Consider the following 19,419-nt stretch of genomic DNA (forward strand, 5'->3'; position numbering starts at 1 on the left):
TCCTCACAGATGTTGACGACTGCCAGTCTGACCCGTGTGAAAACGGAGGAACTTGCATCGACAAGATCGACTCGTTCCTCTGCCTTTGCCTGCCCAGCTATGGAGGAGACACGTGTGAGAAAGGTGAGAGGGAGAATATTGCATAGAAATGAATAAAGAACTGATTATTTCTAGCTGTGTGTGAGTGGAATTCTCATGCATTCTAGCATGAACAAATTCAGTAGATGTTTACGCAGCCTGTATGGTGAAATAGTCAGTTCCTTGCCATCTGATCCCAGCAGTAAGAGGCCTGTTGCTAACTGTGCTGGTGGAAATAATCCTGATCAGTGTGCAGCATCTGTTACCGCTATATGTCACAACCCAATATCACAAGGCTCCATCTCTCTCTCGCTATCAGGCAGTGTATCTGTATGTGTCACAGGGCTGCAGGGTGACAGATGCAGACTGAGACACCTGCGTGCGCGCACACACACACACACACACACACACACACACACAAGGCACATGCACACACTGAAAATGGAAACATGCGTACACACTCTCGCTCATGCATGCCTGTGTATGCATACAGTTTCTTTTTTCTTCACCCTTTTCTGCAAATATTCACACATGCGTACAAGCACGCGCGCATATTCATACACACACACACACACACACACACCTACAGACTCTCCTCACCTCACTGGCTTCAGCCACCTCCAGCTCCTGATCTGTCCTCCCTGTGTGTGTATGTGCCGTGCGCTAATACTAATGAGGATTAATGAATATCTAACCTTTGCAGTTACAAAGAATCCACAGCCCTTGGTGTTATTAATGAATACTAATAGTGCAGAGAGAGGGCCACATGTGCCATGAATTGAAAAAGAGCCTGCATAATTACAGTTCATGTATTTAGCCTCTCAGGATGCCAAAGTCATATATTTGAGTCCTTATTTGGCCAATGAGATGGAATGCCTCTTCTTCTTCTTCTCTCTTCTGTTCTCATACAACCTGTTTTATTTACATGTTCTTACACTTCTTCTAATTGCCCTTCAGTAATAATCTTTGCCCCTGCCTTCTCTCATTTCCCTTTTCTCCCTTCCATCCGTCTTCACAGACATCGAAGGTTGTGAGCATGGCTGGAGGAAGTTCCATGGTCACTGCTACAGGTAGGAAAAGAAAAGAAGGAAAAAGCCATAAAAAGAAACAGAGGTACAAAAGATTCACCTGTAACCACAGGTGCCCCGTCTATCTGGATTACCCTCTTCCATGCCCTTGGGTTATCCTTGACATACTTACAGCAGCGCTCTGTACCATTTAAACTTGTCTTGCAGCATATTATGCCATACATATTTTCACATCGCTGTTTTTTGCTTTTACTGTGTTCTCCTATAGATATTTTCTTGGTTTATTTCACAGGTACTTCACCCACCGACACACCTGGGAGGATGCAGAGAAGGACTGCAGAGAGCACAGTGCCCACCTCAGTAGTGTCACCTCTGCTATCGAGCAGGAGTTCATCAATGGTGTGTGTGTGTGTGTGTGTGTATTTTTAAACCATGCTGCTGTCATTGTTGGTATTTCTATGATGCGAGGCAGGAAGAGCATGGAAGAGGAAAGGAGAAGAAGAAATAAGCCACAAATAGAATGATGCACAAGTGAGATGATATAGAAAAAGGTAGAGAATAAGAACAGGCAGAGGGACAGAGTGTGAAAGACAAAGATGTCATTATGTGTGTGTGTATGTGTAGATATCAGAGTTTTCACCATAGTAGCTTAGTAATTAAGTCTCATGAGAAAGTGTTTTTTTCCAGGTCTGGGTCACGACAACGCCTGGATTGGTCTGAATGACCGTACAGTGGAGGAAGACTTCCAGTGGACAGACAGCAACGATCTGGTTAGGATCAGTAGTGTCCTCAAGCATCAGCTGCATATATTGAACCTTTGATTGTTCATTATGAATCAGTATTCAGTATTTTTCATAAATTTTCATCTTAATTTATGTGCAAAATCCTTTGTATATTCTCAAAAAATGATAGAGACATTCATCTGAAAATAACAGTGGTCATCGTTGTTCCTAAGGAGGAAAAAAAAAAAGATTGTTTTGGAGATTTTACATTTTTGCCTGACAGCAGTGACAAATGAAAGCGGGTACAGCTGAAGTCTTTTGTCTTTTTGCGGTGCAGGTGTATGAAAACTGGAGGGAGAGCCAGCCGGATAACTTCTTTGCAGGCGGGGAGGACTGTGTGGTGACCATTGCCCATGAGGACGGCAAGTGGAACGACGTGCCCTGCAACTACAACCTGCCCTACATCTGCAAGAAAGGCACAGGTAATACTACTGGACTGACTTTTACCACACAATGGCATCATTCAGTAGCTAAAAGGTAAAAAGGTAATACTACTCAGGGTTTCTACTCCAGTGCCTACAAACGCCAAATTCTGCATAAGACACATTCAAGTCCAGTCAAATCTTAACAAATGGCAGTTCATTCTGTCAGAGTGACAAGGTTACATGCTTGACTTGATCTCAGTGTATCAAAGCTTATTAATTGACAGATATTCTCATGTGAGTAGAGAAAAGTTTTGCTTTTTTCATACAGTTTTGTTGCTTGTACTGACTCACTGACCAGCTGGACACCTAACGTTAGCCACCAGTCCTTTTAGTCTTTATCAAGAAAACATTCTCTGTCTTTCTAATCCACTGAAATTCCCCATGAAGTCAGTCAATAGTCTGTCAGACTTCAATAACTGTATGACATCGCTTGCTATTTTTTCTCCATAAAAGATCATAACAGCAGACGCTCCAAAAACCGATAAAAAAAGACAAACTAAGTGAAGATTGTGGCTCTGTCTCAAACTTTTACTGATTTTGAGAGCAATGTCAATCTCTATCTACTTCTTATTGCCCTTCCTCTCTCCCAAGGGATCACTTACACTAGTCCAGGCTGCAATACTGTAGCTGCAGTTATTGTCAATTACTGCCTTGTTCACAAATACGATCTGAAATTCCCAGAAGACAGTTTGCCAGGTATTTCTGACACTCATCCCTGCCCACACCCTCCCTCTATAATCCTACCCAACCAACCTGAATGTTAATGCAATGAGACCCAGTAGGATGCAAAGCAATGTAGAGAAAGGGACAGGCTGAAAACACAGCAGCGAGAGAGAGAGATAGAGAAAGAGAGAGAGAGAGAGAGAGAGAGAGAGAGAGAGAGAGAGAGAGAGAGAAATAAAGCATTCAGCACTGTGGGCTTGTCGTTTGTCTGGTCATGGTCTCATGGCTCTGTGGTTTGGCTGTGCTCCCTGTCTGCTGCAGAGCCCCGTCACCTCCCTCTGGCCTCACTACAGCGCTGCTTACTGCTCAGACTCAGCAGTGAGGCTGCCATCTAGAGGCAGCAAACACCTGCAACACTGAGCTCTAGCAACAGCATTTGAAGTTTTGTGACAGTTCGGTCAAAAGCAAAAGCACAGTGGGGACAGTGGGCTAAAGCTGTGCTCCTTTCCTGTACATTTATCTAATTTGTAGTCAATAGATGGATCATGGGTGAAAATACAAACTGCCATCCTTGATATTTTATCCTGGGTATCCAGACTCTATGCCAATTACAGGTGCGACAGATTAAGTCAGTGAATTTAAGTGAGGTTGTTAGTATTTGGTCACAAAACCATTTATGATTATTGTGATTGCTCCAATTCAATTCAATTAAAAAAAACTTTATTTATCCACAGGGGGCAATTATAAGACCAGCATAGCATTTAAAAACAGTAAAACTACATAGAAATATGTAACATACATACAGACAGACATCTTGTGCATAATTCAAACAGGTGATAGGTGAGTTGGGATAGAGTAAGAAGGGGCCGGGTTATGAAGTTACAAAAGCTTACAGTCTCTCTTTTTGCTCCATATTCATCTTCTGATGTGAAATAGATATTGATTAAATCTTGATTTAAAAAAAAAATCAAGATTAGGACAGCTCAATGTCCTACGTCTCATTCTTTTCTCTATATGATCCTAACACAGAATGTATCATCATTAATTTTATTTCATCACATTTGGCAGTGCTGTGCGGGACCCCGCCTGCGGTGGAGAACGCCCACTTGATAGGTCGGCGGAGGTCACACTATGACATCCATGCGGTGGTGCGTTACCAATGCTCCGAAGGCTTCTACCAGCGCCACATCCCCACCGCACGTTGCCGGGCCGACGGGAGCTGGGAGCGCCCCAAGATCATCTGCACAAAGTGTGAGTGGCTGACAGCTCAGTCGCATACAGCTGTGTTCAGTGCATATTATAGTTGTTCTATGTACTCATGTTGTATAGCGAGTGTTATTATTATTAAATTACTTTATTTTATTATTCTTTTTTTTCCTGCCCCATCTCCAAATTAAAAGGCATTTTGCCTCTGGTTGTCATTGTAAATAAAAATGTGTTCTTAATTAACTTGCCTGGTTAAATAATGCTTAGATAAAGCATGTATTTTTATATTTTATGCAATTAGCTGATGCTCATATGCAGAGCAAGTTACAATGAGTGCGACAGTAAAAGAGGATTCATTTTTTATCATCACCAAAATTACAATCAACCAAAAATTAGGAGTGCCCTTAGTGCCCTTACAATTCCTGAGTCCATAAAATAAGAAAATAAGAGAAAAGTGCAAGGAAAGAAATAGAATAAGAGCTAAAGATAGAGATAAAAGGGATTTTTTTTTAAAGCAAGTAGAGTCAGTGGAAAGGGGATATCATTCAATTGGGAAGAAGTGATGTGAAGTACTTTTTGAAAAAATGAGTTTTCAGCATACAATTCAGCTATATGTGTACATACGCACATATACAACATAAAGCCAGTTAAACCCATTTGTTTTGTTTTTTCCCTCTCTTAGCCCGGCGATCCCACCGGTACCGACGCCACCACCATCAGCACCGCGAACGCCGGAACCACAGGAGACACGGAGGAGAGGGTCACAGGGCCAGAGAGGACACACACAGCCACTACTGAACCAAATAATACAACGTCCGCAATGCCTGGGTGCTAACCACGGCCCATAAAGAAAAGACAATAGTTCACATCAGAACCATTCCCATCTTCTTTTCCTGCTTTTTACCATTCTCAGTTTAGGTGTATTCCTCCTGCTGAATATGGTATTCCCGTTCTAACACTTATCTCCATAACCCCCTTCATTGAGTTCTGGTGTTTTGGGGCTGCTGTTGTGTTTTTTACTCCCGCCTCCTTCACCCCAGGTCCATGTGAACACTAACGGTTTCTGTCTTATTAACACGGCCTCTCTCTAACATCTCAGTAAACCCTCAGCCTGTCTATGAATAACCCTCTCTCTGGTCTGAGAGACTGACACCAGTGTGATCGCGTGTGCGAGCGTGTGCATGTAAGAGAGAAAATTAGAGAAACGTGAGTCACTTTTCTTTCTAAAGTTTGCTTGTTCTACATGGAAAACAATGCTCATCCTAGTATTCTGTTTACAAAGCACAGATGTAATTGATGCAAGATAGCTTTCAGTCCCCGATAACCCTGAGCTTTTTTTGTATGTGTACTGTAACTGTTACTTTTTCCATAGAACACCTGAATAGCTGGTCTGTTTTATTCTATCTACATGCTTTTTTCTAATATTTGCTATGTTTTCGTGTAATGTTACTATTTATTATGAACCATTTGCTAGTGAATATGCTTTCTTTTTTACTTATAATTCAGACAGCCAATGTAACATCCTTTTTCTATACCGGTGTACCATTCCTACAATCAATCAGTAACAAAAATTAATCCTTTGATTGCCTCTAATCTCTGTACTGTAAATATTGTGATGTTTGTTATTGGCTGATCCTTGATTAATAGCTGGACCTTGTCCAATCAAATAGTTCCCCATCACCATGAGCACTTCTCAGCTAATGTCCCATTGACATAGATAGTATGGGTGGGATTATACAATACTTTCCCAAGATAACTGCTTGATTGTATCTGAATTGCTAAATACTCTCAATCTTTGCACGGCTATATTTACATGATGGGTAGAATGTCACAACTTTTGTCCTTGGTCCCTTTGATATTTGATCGGCCATCCACTTTTTTGGTGTTCTTATGACTTTTTGTCCTGCTGTTGTGTTCCATTCTTAATAAAGTGAAAAAATGAACGGCAACATTTCCAATCATTGTTCTTCATTTAATAAACGACCGACTCGGTTTATCAGCTTCTACATCTACCATGTACAGATTTTGTTTCAGTGTTCGGATCCTATAATCCTTCATTTCTTCTGTCAGTGCTGGAGTGCGTACCGGTCGCTCGTATCATATCAGCTCGGCACTCCAGCTGATGAAATCCAATCGAAAGCCTTTATCTGGTTGTCCTCCTATTGCTAAGGTTTCTGAGCTTTCCTGTTCACTTCATATTGCGCTCTGCCCGGTGAACAATAGTTTCATCCTGTCTGGTACAAGAGGTAATTTTCTCATCTCTGCCGTGTCTGTGAGTGGATTGTTGAAAGAAAGGAAGGGATGACCCAGCAGGTGAATGTGACATAAAAGATAGTGTTTGCTAGCACAACTAAAATCACTTGTGTTGCCAACACAGAACCCACAGTATCTATCAAAAACTATCAATCAAAAAATTTAGTATTTTCTAGTGGTGTGTATCAATTTTATTTTAATCTGATACCAAAGTCTCTGACATACTCAGTGACATACTGTACCAGGTCTGCAGCACACAAACCTCTTCAAAAACTGATGTTTATTGACAGAGAGCTCATCTACAGACTTTTTTTGTGTGTGTGTGACAACTCACCTCTATCCAGGGTTCACCGCTTATCAGTTTGATAGCCAGGAAGGACATAGTTTACTGGGCCAGCGGCCCACGGTGGATAGGGCACAATGACATCACCAGCAGGAAACAATGTTGACATCTAGAGAGCTAGTACTGTGTCCCAAAACGGAGAGGTTTAAACCAGTGGACTGTTCAATTTGAGAATAAACACAGAATTCAACAACAGCTGCAGCTCAGTTTATCATCAACTTATGGCCTGTTAAATTTTAAAAGGACAGATGGTCTTGAAAAGTGTAATAAGCTATCGGAGATGGGAGTTCATTTCAGGAGAATCACAGATATAACCAATACCTGAATATAATTAATGGAAGAGAATGGATGGATGCAAAGGTAGTTTAATCAAACACATAGCAAACAAGAAACTCTGCCCTGCTAAACCTGGCCGGTTCAAATAATTTGTATCCCATTACTTTAATAAAAAGCTACAGCAAACAAATAACCCTAATTCAGTGCCCCATGTGTTTTTATTTGTCATATTAAAAACTAAAATAAAAACAAATTTAGACTCAGTGGCAACAAAGGGCAAGGCAAAGGTAAGGGCAAATTTCAAACAGTGTTTAACATGAAGTATCACCAAAGACCAAAGACAATATCTGTCCCTAGATGGACTTTTGTGGCAATTTCCTTCATCATATCCTCTGCTTGGGAAACTTCTACCGTTATCTCCCTTATCAGCAACTCTGTCAGTCATTCAGTGATCGGCAATTCAACCATTCAGTAATTCTATAAATTAATATGAACACTTTAAACATTAACATATTTCAAAAGGTGAAACCTGTGATTGCCATGCACAGAACAGTGTTCACTGACCCTGTCAACTTCAGAGTAAAAAATAACCTTGAAGCTAGAGTCGGGGGCGAAATAGAGCTTTGTTGTGGATTGCTGGCGTTGCTTCCCATTGATAGATTTGTGTAATAACTGTAACTCTCTAGCAGCGTACTGCTGACCCGTATGATCCAGATTAATAGTGTTAGTCTGGGAAAATGGCAACTGGGTGTCTGCATGAGTCACTTGAAAGCGGTGCGAGCTGATCACAGTCCTCACTTCCACAAACAGCCTTTATCTGGGTCCAGTAGTCCATGCAGGGAGTGCTGCTTGAGGTGACTGATTTCGAATGGTTGACTCAGAGAGCAGCATTTTCAACAGATTCCTTCTGGGTCTTGGTTTAAAAATGCTGGTTTAATGCAGTCTGTGTGCCAAAGAAAGTAAAAAAACAAAAAACAAAAACCCATTAGTCGTGGCACAAAATATTCTTCACAGTTTGCTAGAGCCTCGACAATCCACAGCCAGTGTGTGGTCTAGTTTTTCTTCTTCTCGTTGTTGCTCTGTCCCTTGGGAACAGGCTTCATGAAATAGGCGGGGTTGGCGTAGCAGCGCAGGGCCAGCAGAGCAGGTGCAGCAGCGAACAGCACATTGAGGGTGATAACGGGCCACCATTTGTCTGCTGGGACTCGGTATGTGAAGGGAGTGCGGGAGTGCAGAGACGCCCCGATGTGGCACCACTGGGTCTGGAGAGGAGAGGGGAGGGGAGGAGGAGGGGGAGGCAGTCAATCATCAATATGAGACTTTAGCTTGTATTTTGCTTTTCAGTGAATAACTGCCAGGGCATATTAACTGTGGTTACCTGGGCCATGGCCCCGGCAAAGAAGATGGTCCAGTCCAGCATCCAGCTGCACCCAGGTGTCCTCAGACCATAGATGAAGACGGCCAGCAGTGGCAGAGCATAGAACAAATACACCAGCATCTACAGTAATGATACACAGTGAGGAAGACTGTTGGATTATCGTTTTGAATGTACATACAAACCATTCAGTTCAGTCTGTGTGTGTATTGTGTGTTCTTATTCAGACTCTGCTGCTGTGTCCCCAAGTGTGATTTCTTTCTTTATTCTTACATGCAAGATCAGTCGAAACGTTGTTGTGCTCACAGGGAAAACAAAAGCAGTGTATGGGTATTCTCTTCTTTTTTGTACTCATCTTTACTACCCGGCACCTGTGGAATAATATGGATGTGTGTATTCTTCTTCTATTCAGACTCACCATAACCCTCGGGAAGCCGACTGGGTCTTTGAGGTAGGGCTCATACTGGTAGATGTAGGTGAAGCAGGTGTCTAGAGGACAGTCCAGCACCACCTGTAGGGGGAGGAGGGTATGAAGAGTTAGCTTCCAAATAATCTAATCTCTTATGCCTTGAGTACAATCAGATGTGGTAATGCTGGACTGATACGAAGGCTTTTATATATGTTGTTACTCACGAAGCCCCTGAAAATGGAGAAGGCCATCGCTCCCAGCAAAGCAAGTGAGAGGAGCAGGTCAACGGGCCGAGACAGCAGGTGTCTCTTCTGCTCCGCCGCAACCTGGTCAACACAGATGAATCCTCAATCATTATAGATACATTTACTTTATTTTAACAGTAATCATACAAACAGAACAGCACATCTAAAGTACAAAAGACGGGGTATCCTCTGTTGAGGAAGAAATGGAAAAGTACCTATACTAAGCAACATTCCTATATGCTCACTTAATATGTAACCTTTGACCAATATTTACACCTTAAGTGCCTAAATCTCAAGAATACTGAATCTGCTTCACCATTATAAGATTAAACTCGAAAGTAACATCTTGTGTGTTTCTCTGTGAACTGTGAACTTGGACTTTTTGACCAATAGCTTGATTATATTCTATCTGTATTAACATAATCATGAATATTCAACACTATAAAACTCTATGTAATCATCCAGATTTTGAGTTCCTTGGCTCCCGACCTGCAGATTGAATAAACCTGTCAAACTGCCACTCTCGTCCTGAGTTTTCTTCCACACCTGCATGGATAGATATCTATTCGACATATATGTGTCTTGACTGCTGAAATTCACCTTGTCTGCTGTAACGATTGGCATCTCCCTGGGCCTACTGAAGAGCAGGGAGGCCGCCCAGAAAGGCACCAAAAGGAAGGGTGCGTTCCTCCAAAAGGCAGGGCGAATGTTAGACCCATATTTACCTGGAAAAACAGGAATATTATCAAAGTCAATCAGTCTAAAGTAGCACTGATGATCTGAGAGACAAAAGCAGGTGTGCACGCATGAAGGCAGCTCTCACCAATGACCACTCCAGGGATGAAAACAATCTGATGGGCGATGGAGGAACCTGCCCACAGCAGCCCCAGACTCCGACAGGATTTCCTGCACAGAGAGAAAATGAAGGTTTCATCAGAGGTCTCACTGCATACACAGCAGATGGGAATTCCCAATAAGGGATTGAGGCTACATAGAAAATAGCGACACCTTAGCTCACCCTTTGAATATGCGGTGGATCATAGTGAGGAAGAGGACAAAGTGAACCAAGCCTTCCCAGTAGCACATCATCACAGCATAGGCGGTACTCAGATGAGGCTCACCCTGAAGAGACAGCATCACACAATGAATCTAAACTTTTGCTCTCTATACGGATGCACTTCTGAGAGGAAAACTCCTTGGGAGCTCGTCTTAAGGTCACTAAGCCAGAGAAAAAGAGATGAATGAGAGGTTTAGCTAAGGATAGGACACCATCTTACCATCTTCAGGTAGAAGCCCATGAAGCCGGAGATGAACCCATCCTGCTCTAAAGCATTGGTGAGGCCCACCACACAGGTGAAGGAAAACTCTGCAAACACTGGAGAAACACAAAGAAGCACAATGAAATAATAACTCTGCTGTTCTTACGCTTACGCTAATTTTAATTTCACTGATAGATCTTGTGTGTGAGTTTGTACCATAGAATAAGGGGTCCACACTCTTCTTGTGCCGCACAGTGAGGAGAAGCAGGAGAAGTACAGATCCCAGGACGACCATTCCCATTCCCAGGATAGGCAAAGGTCTGAGGAATAGCGTGAGTGACCAGATAAGTTGATAGCGAGTGCACATTGATTCATCTATGCAAGTCTACAACCTTGTAAGCATTTAGACAGCTCTACAACCTACAACCATATTCCTGTCAGAAAGAGTTCTTTCTAAGGAGAGGACAGGAGAAGAGAGAAGTAGGTAAAGTTCAGATTCAATTGTGAATGTGAGTTTTTAGGTTGTAGACAACCCTGCAACCATTTAGACAACTCCACAACCTCCTATTTCATCCATTATTCTATTAGAGAAAAGTTTTCCTCACTCTTTTGAAAGACTATAAAGGGCCAGTACAGTGCTGATTTTAGGGGAGCTCCCCTCCTTTTCTCAGAGTTCCCTCACTCAGTTGGACATTTCAATGGGCTTTTCAATGACTAGTTTGGTTTGGTGAAATTCAAGGACTCAAAATTGGCATGTACTGGGGTAAGACATGACATTGGTCTAAATTAGACCTCATAGAAGTCAAATTTTTTACTTGTCAAGTCAGGAAATCCTGGTGAAATAATTAATTTTAAGATTGCCTCAGGATTAACACATCACCCTCTCGCCATAGTCTACTTTAGGTAACTGTAGGTCATTTTGTAGGCCTAATAATATCGACACGTTTACTGTAAAAATACTTCCATAGGCCTACAGGCTACGAAGAGAGTGAAATGTTAAGAGTGCACACTTACTCCTGAAGCGCAGGAATGTTGTTCATGGTGTATAAAACTCCAGGAGCTAACAGAGAAAGCAGAAAAACGCATGCTTCCACCGGCGGCCACATTTTCACAATTAATTAGTCCTAACAAATCAGAAGAAAAAAGTCCTGAGAGAAATATTGTCCACTAAAGACTGTTGGTTGTAAAATGAGGCATGTTAGCCCAGTATCCTTCCCTCTTCAGCCGAGGTAATGTGATAATTGAAAGGAGTGTCACCCGCTGCCTTTGACCTATGATTAGGCAATGCGCTGCTGCCGACCTGTGATTCAGTGGATCCACTATCTAGTGTGTTTCAAAGTTCAGCTCATAGGACTGATGTCAGCTGTTGACTCCAAATTTAGAGAAAGGGCGAGAGTCAGGTCCAGTTTAATCGACTGACTGTGCGTTATGCGTAAAATGTTTTTCCATATGCAATACTCATCAATTTTCAGGGTGAAAACAAGCCATTTCATTGTGGGGGTTTTTTGCCTGCTGTTGACCGTGATTAAAACGGTCTGAACTCTGATTCAATAAGGCTACATTGGAAAATAATTTCACCATCCTATGTGTCTGCTTGTAGATACTGCCACCTGGTGGTGAAACTGCTGTCAGTTTTCTTGTGCCACTAGTTTCTTTCCCTAATGGCTTTTTCAGCACTGAGCATAAAGTTTCATGGGGATAAAACAGTAGATTTTCTTGTGCTTTTGCTTTCTATTATCACATCATTTCATATGGATAGGAGATAAATGAGATGGAATTATTATGATTGTGGTGTCCATTCTGCACATGTTGAAATGCTCCAGTGTCTCTCTGAGCCATCTGTCCTGGTTGGTGTAAGATTAAAAAATCCTCCGTCTGATGTCTCCAGTCTTGATTAGATTGTGGATTATATCTGAGAGAGAACATAAAGGCCAGAACAAAGATCATGTTAGGTAAATAGTTCATCAAAAGCCCCAATTCTTGTACAGTTTCTTCACAAAGTATCAGGCCATCCCACTATCCCCAGTCAGAGAGATTTTATTGTTTGTATTGTCTGAATGTGTGCATTACGCAAAGTCCTATGGATGAGTAATACTTAAAAAGCAGGCCTACATCTAATGCAACTTTATCTGCTATAATAGAGGCTGAAGAGGATTACGCTGCTGCAGCCACAGAAACCTATGGTGACCAGTGGAGAGAGAGAGAGTGAGAGAGAGAGAGGGGAGGGGTGAGGGTTACAGAGAGAGTAGGAGTAGACAGAGAGGTGATTCAATCAGACTCATGTACAGACACTCTTCGCCCACACAGCAGACATAGTGGCACATGTTTAAGAGTAAAGAGCCCACCCAGTCTGCCACCATGCTACACCCGTTAATAATTGGCATTGTGACCGTCAACACCACTATGACTATCGTCTATTGGACCTTCATCCTGACTGATGTCTACTCAAAGTGGGTGGTACAGGCAGAAGACAAGCCCAAGAAGGATACAGTCACCCCAGCCTGAAGGAGTCGGAGTCAGTATGGACCTGCCTGACTGAATGACTGCATCTAATTTCACTTAGGACTAGTTAGCAAGGGCAGACCAGCTTGTAGCGCTTCGGTGTTTGATTGTGTAATTGACCTGCTTTCTTTTTCACCTGGAGAAGTTTTGCAATCCCCCCAACCCCCCCCCCCCCCCTTCTTAAATTCACATTTTTAATGAACCGAAAGGAACCTGCAAAGTAAAGAGAAAGGAATCAGGAATCGTACAGGTAATAATGCATTTCATTTTCTCATCATTTTTGCTATGAGTAAATGCCATTGAATTGTATGATTTATTGTCTGTGAGTAGCGTTACAGTATTAATTGAGACAAATACTCAGCGTCAATCAGCTGCTCAAACGGCAACACACCCCAGTGGCAACAGGTACTTCAAATAATAGTAAATTAATACTGTGTTCTGTTTTGCTGTCTGCTGTGTGCTGACTCAGTTTAACGGTTTCACTGGTGACACTGGGATGTGTCAACCAAATCTCGTCGAGGATTACAAGAGGACACCTTGATACTGACATTGACAGCCTTACTCTCCTGACAGCCTCAATCCCGAGACACACTCAGAGATCTCACACCGCGCGTTCACTTCATCCTTTCTCCTTTCTCCTTTTTTACCCTACTTTCACTGTACCACAAGACTTAATTTTCATTCAGCCTCATACACCCTTTTCTATCCTTTTAACCCTCTACCCAACATGCCACACGTTTTCTATTATGGTCTGCATCCAGTCTCTTGGCTCATTCTGGTCTTCAACGTTGGCATCACCATCATAGAATGGCATTGGATTATTAGTCAGTTTTTCAGGCTTCAAAAACAATCTGAAGAAAAAGACCAAGTATCTAATGTCTAGTGGAGCGATCTGCATCCGGATACAGAAGAAGAAACAAAAGCGTTTTTAATGTTTGAAAAGTTTGGATCACTGCATCATAGCATCTTGAGCTTCCCTCTGGTAGAGAAAAACAGTGATGGTGGGTTTGTTTGCTGTGATAGAGCGGTCAGTAAAGTGTATGTCCATTGTTTTGATGACTTTAACCCACTGCTGTGTGTTTGTGGTTATTTTCAGAAGAGTCAGCGTATTACATGCACAACTTTGGAAGTCCATTCCCATAAGTCAGCCAATACAGCTGAGGAGAAGCTTCAAGTCTTGATTACAAGGTAAGGAATCATGGATTGAAAACACTTGCTCATGACATAAAACATTACTTCTAACATCTTAAAACCTCTTCCTTGCATCCTCCCCCTCTCCTCCTCATCTCTATTTTTTTATCATGCGTATGCAATATTAGAAAGGAAGCTGAAAACTCTGATAGTCGGTCTGCTGTGTTGATCTTTATCAATATTTCATGAATGCGTGCCATAAATAACATTTTGCGACGTACAGTTTTACTACCCATTGGTTGTAAAACCCAGATTGCACTCTGAAATATTTTCATCTGCTGTTTCATAAAGCTTTACCACTGATGCATGGAATGAGTCGTGAAAATATATTGTCATATTGATGAACTGCATGACAGGACATTTAGAGAATATGACAAATGTATGCGTTGTGCTTAAGGCATTAAAAAGCATGGGATATCTATAAATTGCTGCCCGTTTAAACCCAAGAGAGACTATGTTTAATATACGTATTATATATATATGCATTTTTATATAACCTGGTCATGGACGACCATAAGCCTCTTTGGCGTATTACTGTCCACCTCTCCTCTCTCATATCTCTAATCCCTGCAGATGGAAAGCTGATATCTCCCTCTCAATCCTATTAACTCTGACTGTCCTATATTCACCCCCCCTCTGTCTCACACTCCTCACTCCCCAGGAAATTTGTCCAAGAACTCTCCCCAAAAGATCAGAGTGATGAATGCTGGGATTTGAGTCTAGACAAAGGCTTAGGAGAATTGGCACACTTAAGGATATAAAACCTTCCTCGTCTCGTGAACTACATTTTTTGTTTACAAGTACTGTTGCGTTACTGCCGTTCCTAAGAGACATGCCATGTCCTAATTCTCAGACCACCTTGACATTTCCAAAAACCTCTGCCATCTGTCAATCCTACCATTCTTCCCAACATGAGAAAATGTAAAATGATGTTCAAAACGCTCGGTAACAACTCTCCATCCATAGAGTATAACAGTGTTATATCTCTATGCCTCCATCCTTCTCTCTGATGCACCTCTGTTGCCCCTTTTCCAAGTGTCCAGAGTGCCATGAAGGAGTTTGGAGACACAACAAGAAAATAAATCTGTCATCAGCTGGTCAGCATCAAAGAAACAACCCCAAAGTTACACCGCGTTCTTTCTCCTACGACTCCATAGAGAGAATAGGCACTTATCAGCGTTTATCAACTCTGCCCATGCAACTGAACCATGGACCAGCGACCAACATTATCCCTGAACGCCTCAGGAGGGAACCTGGTGTGGAACCTCACACAGCTGGTGTTCGAGCACCGGCAGCTCCTCCAGCTGTCCAGGAGGAGGGAGGAGGAGGAGGCCTATTTCGTGGACTATGTCCCCCCGGCAAGAGACGCCATAACTCTGCCTCGCGATGTAGTTTATGTCCTAGTCGGGGTGGTGCTGGTCATAGTGGCCACTTACGCCATAGTGGGACACCTGATAAAGGACCTGATGCATGACCTGGCAGGTAACCCCCCCAGGCCGGTGTTGTGTTTTCTCAGAAATGTCCTGAGCCGGTGACCGCTCCGTCCCACCGCACCCTCCATTCTGGCGTCCGTGTTTGTGGTGTGTTTCAGCCCTCGTCTTCCTCTGAACTTTTGGGCTGAGGTTGGATCAGCAGTCTATCTTTCCCTTTTTGTGTGTGACACTTGATGACGGTCTTCTTTACGTGTTCGTTCCTTCACTTCCTCCGTGGTTTGTGTGCTGTTCCAAGATCATTTCTACCTTCCCCATAGTGTCCTTGTGCCATTAAGGTGAATGTCAGAGCAAAGTTGAGTGAGTGTCAGGTGGCAGAGTTTACACTGATAAAATAGGATCTTACTGTAATACGTGTATTGGACTGTCACAGAAAAACAGCTATTTTATTTCATTTCACCTTTTCTCTCCTCTTTTTTCCCCTCTCACAGACTGGATTCTTGGCCCAAAACCAAAGGATGATGACTGTGAGGACGGGACAGCAGGCATAGAGGAGGAGCGGCAGGCGAGCATTTCCAGTGAGCTGGCGGAGAGAGACAGGCCGAAGATGGAGAGAGAGAGGGAGGGGCTGCTGCCGGGGCTCCACCAGGCAGCTGGAAGCGGCCACCCCTCCATCCCTCCGATGCGAAGCGCCATCGCCTCGTTCCCAGGAGAAAAGAGGATATCCACTCATAGTGTGACCTTCGCTTGCCCCATGACCCCCTATGTCACTTCCCTCTGAGTTCTGCAATGTCAAATGTTCTCTGCGCTGATCTTTGAACCATAATTTTCTCACTGCAGTAGTCTGAATCGATTTTCTTTGCCACCCATCTCAGTTTAAGTCCAAAGATTAAGGTTTGTTGTAGTTTTGCTTAAGCTAAGGCAGTTTTTTTTAATGTAAAAACACTTCAAGAAACCCATGCAGTATTTCCCTTACTTTGTAAGAGTTATTGTAAATATAGTTCATGTTGACCATCATTCAACATACAGTGTAGTACTTTATCGTCAGTCCACACTGTTTCTCATGTTTACAAGAATGTCCCCCCCCAAAAAAATGTATATTATTAAAAACACTTGAAAGAAAAGTGAAAGTCACTGTTACTACCACAAGAACCACCATGTATTATTTGGCAGGAGCATTGACCTCATTGTCATAGTAATTCTAAGTAAATACTATCTGAACCTGAGCTGTAAAAAGGCATTCACTATTTTTCAACAGGTAGGGGATTCTCTCTGGCATTCAAAAAATATTTACATTATTTGAATTAATTGCAAATTAATTACAGTTTCGATTTAGTTTTTGAATTGATCAAAGTGAAACTGGTTTGTCCCCAGCCCAGTTGTGTGGTATAACCAATGCAACCATCATAACCATTATTTTCCCATTACATTACATGTGTTGTTGTAATGTGTCAATTAATTAAACATACTGTACATCAGCTTTTCTGTTCTGATGTTGGATTAAGCTTTTCTCCAGTAAACAACTGAACAATCACAGTGTGTTCTCTCTGTCTGTGTTCTTCTAATCCCTCTTACCTAGCTCTAATACCAGGTTGTGTCAAGGGCAATGACCTTGTTTGTAAATGCCAAGGATTATATTAGGCATATTACAGTAAATACTGATGTAAGCAGGGGGCAATATTTCTCTTCAGTTATGATGTCCCTACTTAAGTTGTTTAGATAGATACATAGACAGATGGACGGACAGGTAGATAGATAGATAGATAGATAGATAGATAGATAGATAGATAGATAGATAGATAGATAGATACTACATATTACATACACTACTAGTCAAAAGTTTGGACACACCTGATTGAATGTACTATGATTTTCATTATCTTAAAGCCATTTTGATCTAAAGGCTTATGCTTAAATGCTTGAAATTTGTTTCTTAGACAAATATAAATAGTGAAGTTGATGCCTATGTATGAATTTCTTTCCAAAGCCTTTGCCTCTCCATCAAGGCAAAGGGTGGCTACTTTAAAGAATCTAAAATATAAGATAGCTTTGATTTTTTTTAACACTTTTTTGATCACTGCATAATTCCATCTGTGCTATTTCATAGTTCTGATGTCTTTACTATTATTCTATAATGTGAAAAATAGTAAAAATAAAGAAACATGCAGTGTGTCCAAACATTTGACTGGTAGCGTATAGGTAAATACTCTCTCCATCATTGAGAAACCCGGCTCACAGCCTCGTTCCTCTGACCTTGAGTGGCTCAAGCTGCAGCTAATCTGATTTCCATCTGCGTACCTCAACAGGCAGGTAGATAGGGAGTTTGTACAGGGAAACAAAATATAAAAACTTCACCAATGACAGAGATAGAGTTGTGCGTATAGGTTTAGTGCAGTGTAAAGTAGTAGTTTATGCCTACTGGAGTGTTTAGGCAGAGGAGTGCACAGATACTCAGTGGATTGGAGGATCCTCGTCTGCTTCCTTGCTGTATGTACAGTATTATTCATGTTCTAGTTGCTAAACTCTGAGCAGCTTTACTGAAAGTGTACCGTGTGTTCACTGTGTTACAGTATGTTGGGTAATAAGATTATTTCTGTTTTTGGAATATCTAAGGTATTGAGTTACTGCATACATATATAGTGTGGTTTTAATGCAGCAGAATATCTCATGATTTTTTTAATGATTTGGATTAAAAGGTCTCTGAAACAGCAACACAGCCAATTAATTTTGTAACATATCTTTGTGCTGATTTAATTCAATATGGGAATGACACAGCGATGCTCAGTGGATTGCCTGCGTTGTGAAGAGTCCCACAGAGCCATGGAGGAGCCGACGGTGGGCGTAAACGCTCGTTACAGAGAGGGAGATGGGTCGGTGCTCTTTGAGACTTATATACCCCCCTCCCGGGACGCCATCCACCTGGCCCCCCATGTGCTCTACATGCTCATGGCTGGCTTCATCGTGCTATTAGTTCTTTATGCTATCATCGGCCACCTCATCAAAGACCTCATCCATGACATGGCAGGTACTGTAGCTTCTCAGTCCGCCATCGCAGAAGAACATACTAAATCTGTTTGTTTTCACTATGAACCTTTATGAAACAGTATACTGCAGACACCCAGGTGCAGTTTCATCTTTTCACCTGCATTAGCTCTGCATATATGTAGTAATTGCCTGTTGTTGGTATTGTGTTTACTGTAAACACAATACCAACAACAGACAATTACAGTCTACTAAACCAGCATAAACCAATTTACCAAGCTTGTTCATTGACTTTTAAACTGTAAACTATATTTAATTCACTATGCCCTTGTCTTGCTCCCCATCTACTCCCTTTCTACCCTGTTTCCTCCCAACACATCTTCCTCCTTCCCTCCCTTTCTTTTTTTTTTTTTGTTCCAGACTGGCTGTTTGGGGAGCAGCCTGAGGAAGTACTGGTGAACTTGTGCGAGGCCAAGGATAAGTTCATGGTGGACTGGTGCCCAGAAACCTCCCCTGAACTGGAGGAGATGGCCCGGGCCGAAGAGTTCAAGATGGTCCTTGAGGGCAACGACAGCGCCCCTGCCATCTGGATCATCTCTGATTGCATAGAGCCACGACGGACGGGACCCCGGGTGGTCTTTGGGAAGAGTTAGATCTGTGGACACTTGAGAGATGAAGAGGAGGAAGAGGAGAAAATCAGACAGAGACTTGTTGTTGCAAACCTATATGGTGTGAATGTATGAATATTGAAAGGACTGCTGAAGAAGTGAAGAGAGTGTTTATGATGAAGCATTGTGTAAGGCTGTAGATGTGTTATTATATTGTAAGCATAGACAGTAGCTCTTATCTTTCATGTAAATGCTAAATGCTTGAGTGTACAGTGGCCTTATGAGGACATCTAGTGTCCTTTGAGGTCATTACAGCTGATCTGCAGCACCCGCCCTTACCCCAACACACACACACACACACACA

The 19,419-nt window shown here is 42.2% G+C and overlaps 3 protein-coding genes and 1 long non-coding RNA gene across 5 annotated transcripts in view; 3 read left to right on the forward strand and 1 right to left on the reverse strand.

Moving 5' to 3' along the window:
- Positions 1-4,999, forward strand: part of LOC139932932 (neurocan core protein-like) — a 28,656-nt gene extending 23,657 nt beyond the window's left edge. The window contains exons 14-20 of the mRNA XM_071926903.2: positions 10-123; positions 1,097-1,148; positions 1,399-1,505; positions 1,794-1,876; positions 2,166-2,310; positions 4,045-4,227; positions 4,865-4,999. Coding sequence (XP_071783004.2) covers positions 10-123; positions 1,097-1,148; positions 1,399-1,505; positions 1,794-1,876; positions 2,166-2,310; positions 4,045-4,227; positions 4,865-4,980 — 800 coding nt within the window. The 3' untranslated portion in view covers positions 4,981-4,999. The remainder of the gene's footprint in view (positions 1-9; positions 124-1,096; positions 1,149-1,398; positions 1,506-1,793; positions 1,877-2,165; positions 2,311-4,044; positions 4,228-4,864) is intronic.
- A 3,107-nt stretch (positions 5,000-8,106) lies between these two features.
- Positions 8,107-11,448, reverse strand: LOC139932944 (transmembrane 6 superfamily member 2). The gene is made up of 10 exons (XM_071926918.2): positions 11,357-11,448; positions 10,559-10,662; positions 10,361-10,458; positions 10,102-10,205; positions 9,907-9,989; positions 9,684-9,808; positions 9,063-9,164; positions 8,848-8,940; positions 8,433-8,552; positions 8,107-8,316 (listed from the first exon to the last, which is right to left on the reverse strand). Exons 1-10 carry the CDS (start codon positions 11,446-11,448, stop codon positions 8,107-8,109), a joined length of 1,131 nt encoding a protein of 376 aa, XP_071783019.2.
- Positions 11,449-13,014: 1,566 nt separating this feature from the next.
- LOC139932947 (uncharacterized) lies at positions 13,015-16,700 on the forward strand. 2 transcript variants are annotated; one of them, XR_013507129.1, is made up of 3 exons: positions 13,015-13,094; positions 13,944-14,032; positions 15,957-16,700. It is a non-coding gene; the product is annotated as an uncharacterized LOC139932947 (long non-coding RNA). The 2 variants fall into 2 exon arrangements; XR_013507130.1 differs by lacking the exon at positions 13,015-13,094 and adding an exon at positions 13,449-13,845 and having other exon boundaries at positions 13,941-14,032.
- A 1,193-nt stretch (positions 16,701-17,893) lies between these two features.
- On the forward strand, positions 17,894-19,419 carry LOC139932887 (uncharacterized). Its single transcript, XM_071926823.1, has 3 exons — positions 17,894-17,952; positions 18,241-18,490; positions 18,868-19,419. Exons 2-3 carry the CDS (start codon positions 18,286-18,288, stop codon positions 19,098-19,100), a joined length of 438 nt encoding a protein of 145 aa, XP_071782924.1. The 5' UTR covers positions 17,894-17,952; positions 18,241-18,285; the 3' UTR covers positions 19,101-19,419.

This window comes from Centroberyx gerrardi, chromosome 13 (genome assembly GCF_048128805.1).
Source record: "Centroberyx gerrardi isolate f3 chromosome 13, fCenGer3.hap1.cur.20231027, whole genome shotgun sequence".
In the NCBI taxonomy this organism is placed as follows: Eukaryota; Metazoa; Chordata; class Actinopteri; order Beryciformes; family Berycidae; genus Centroberyx; species Centroberyx gerrardi.

Bases quoted from the DNA above. Each gene is read 5' to 3' on its own strand.
- LOC139932944 (XM_071926918.2), bottom strand. From the start codon at position 11,448: ATGTGGCCGCCGGTGGAAGCATGCGTTTTTCTGCTTTCTCTGTTAGCT. The intron at 9,990-10,101 runs GTGAGCTAAGGT...CTCTCTGTGCAG, and splicing joins ATCCACCGCATATTCAAAGG to GAAATCCTGTCGGAGTCTGG. The intron at 8,317-8,432 runs GTAACCACAGTT...TCTCCTCTCCAG, and splicing joins TTGCCGGGGCCATGGCCCAG to ACCCAGTGGTGCCACATCGG.
- LOC139932887 (XM_071926823.1), top strand. From the start codon at position 18,286: ATGGAGGAGCCGACGGTGGGCGTAAACGCTCGTTACAGAGAGGGAGAT. The intron at 18,491-18,867 runs GTACTGTAGCTT...TTTTTGTTCCAG, and splicing joins CCTCATCCATGACATGGCAG to ACTGGCTGTTTGGGGAGCAG.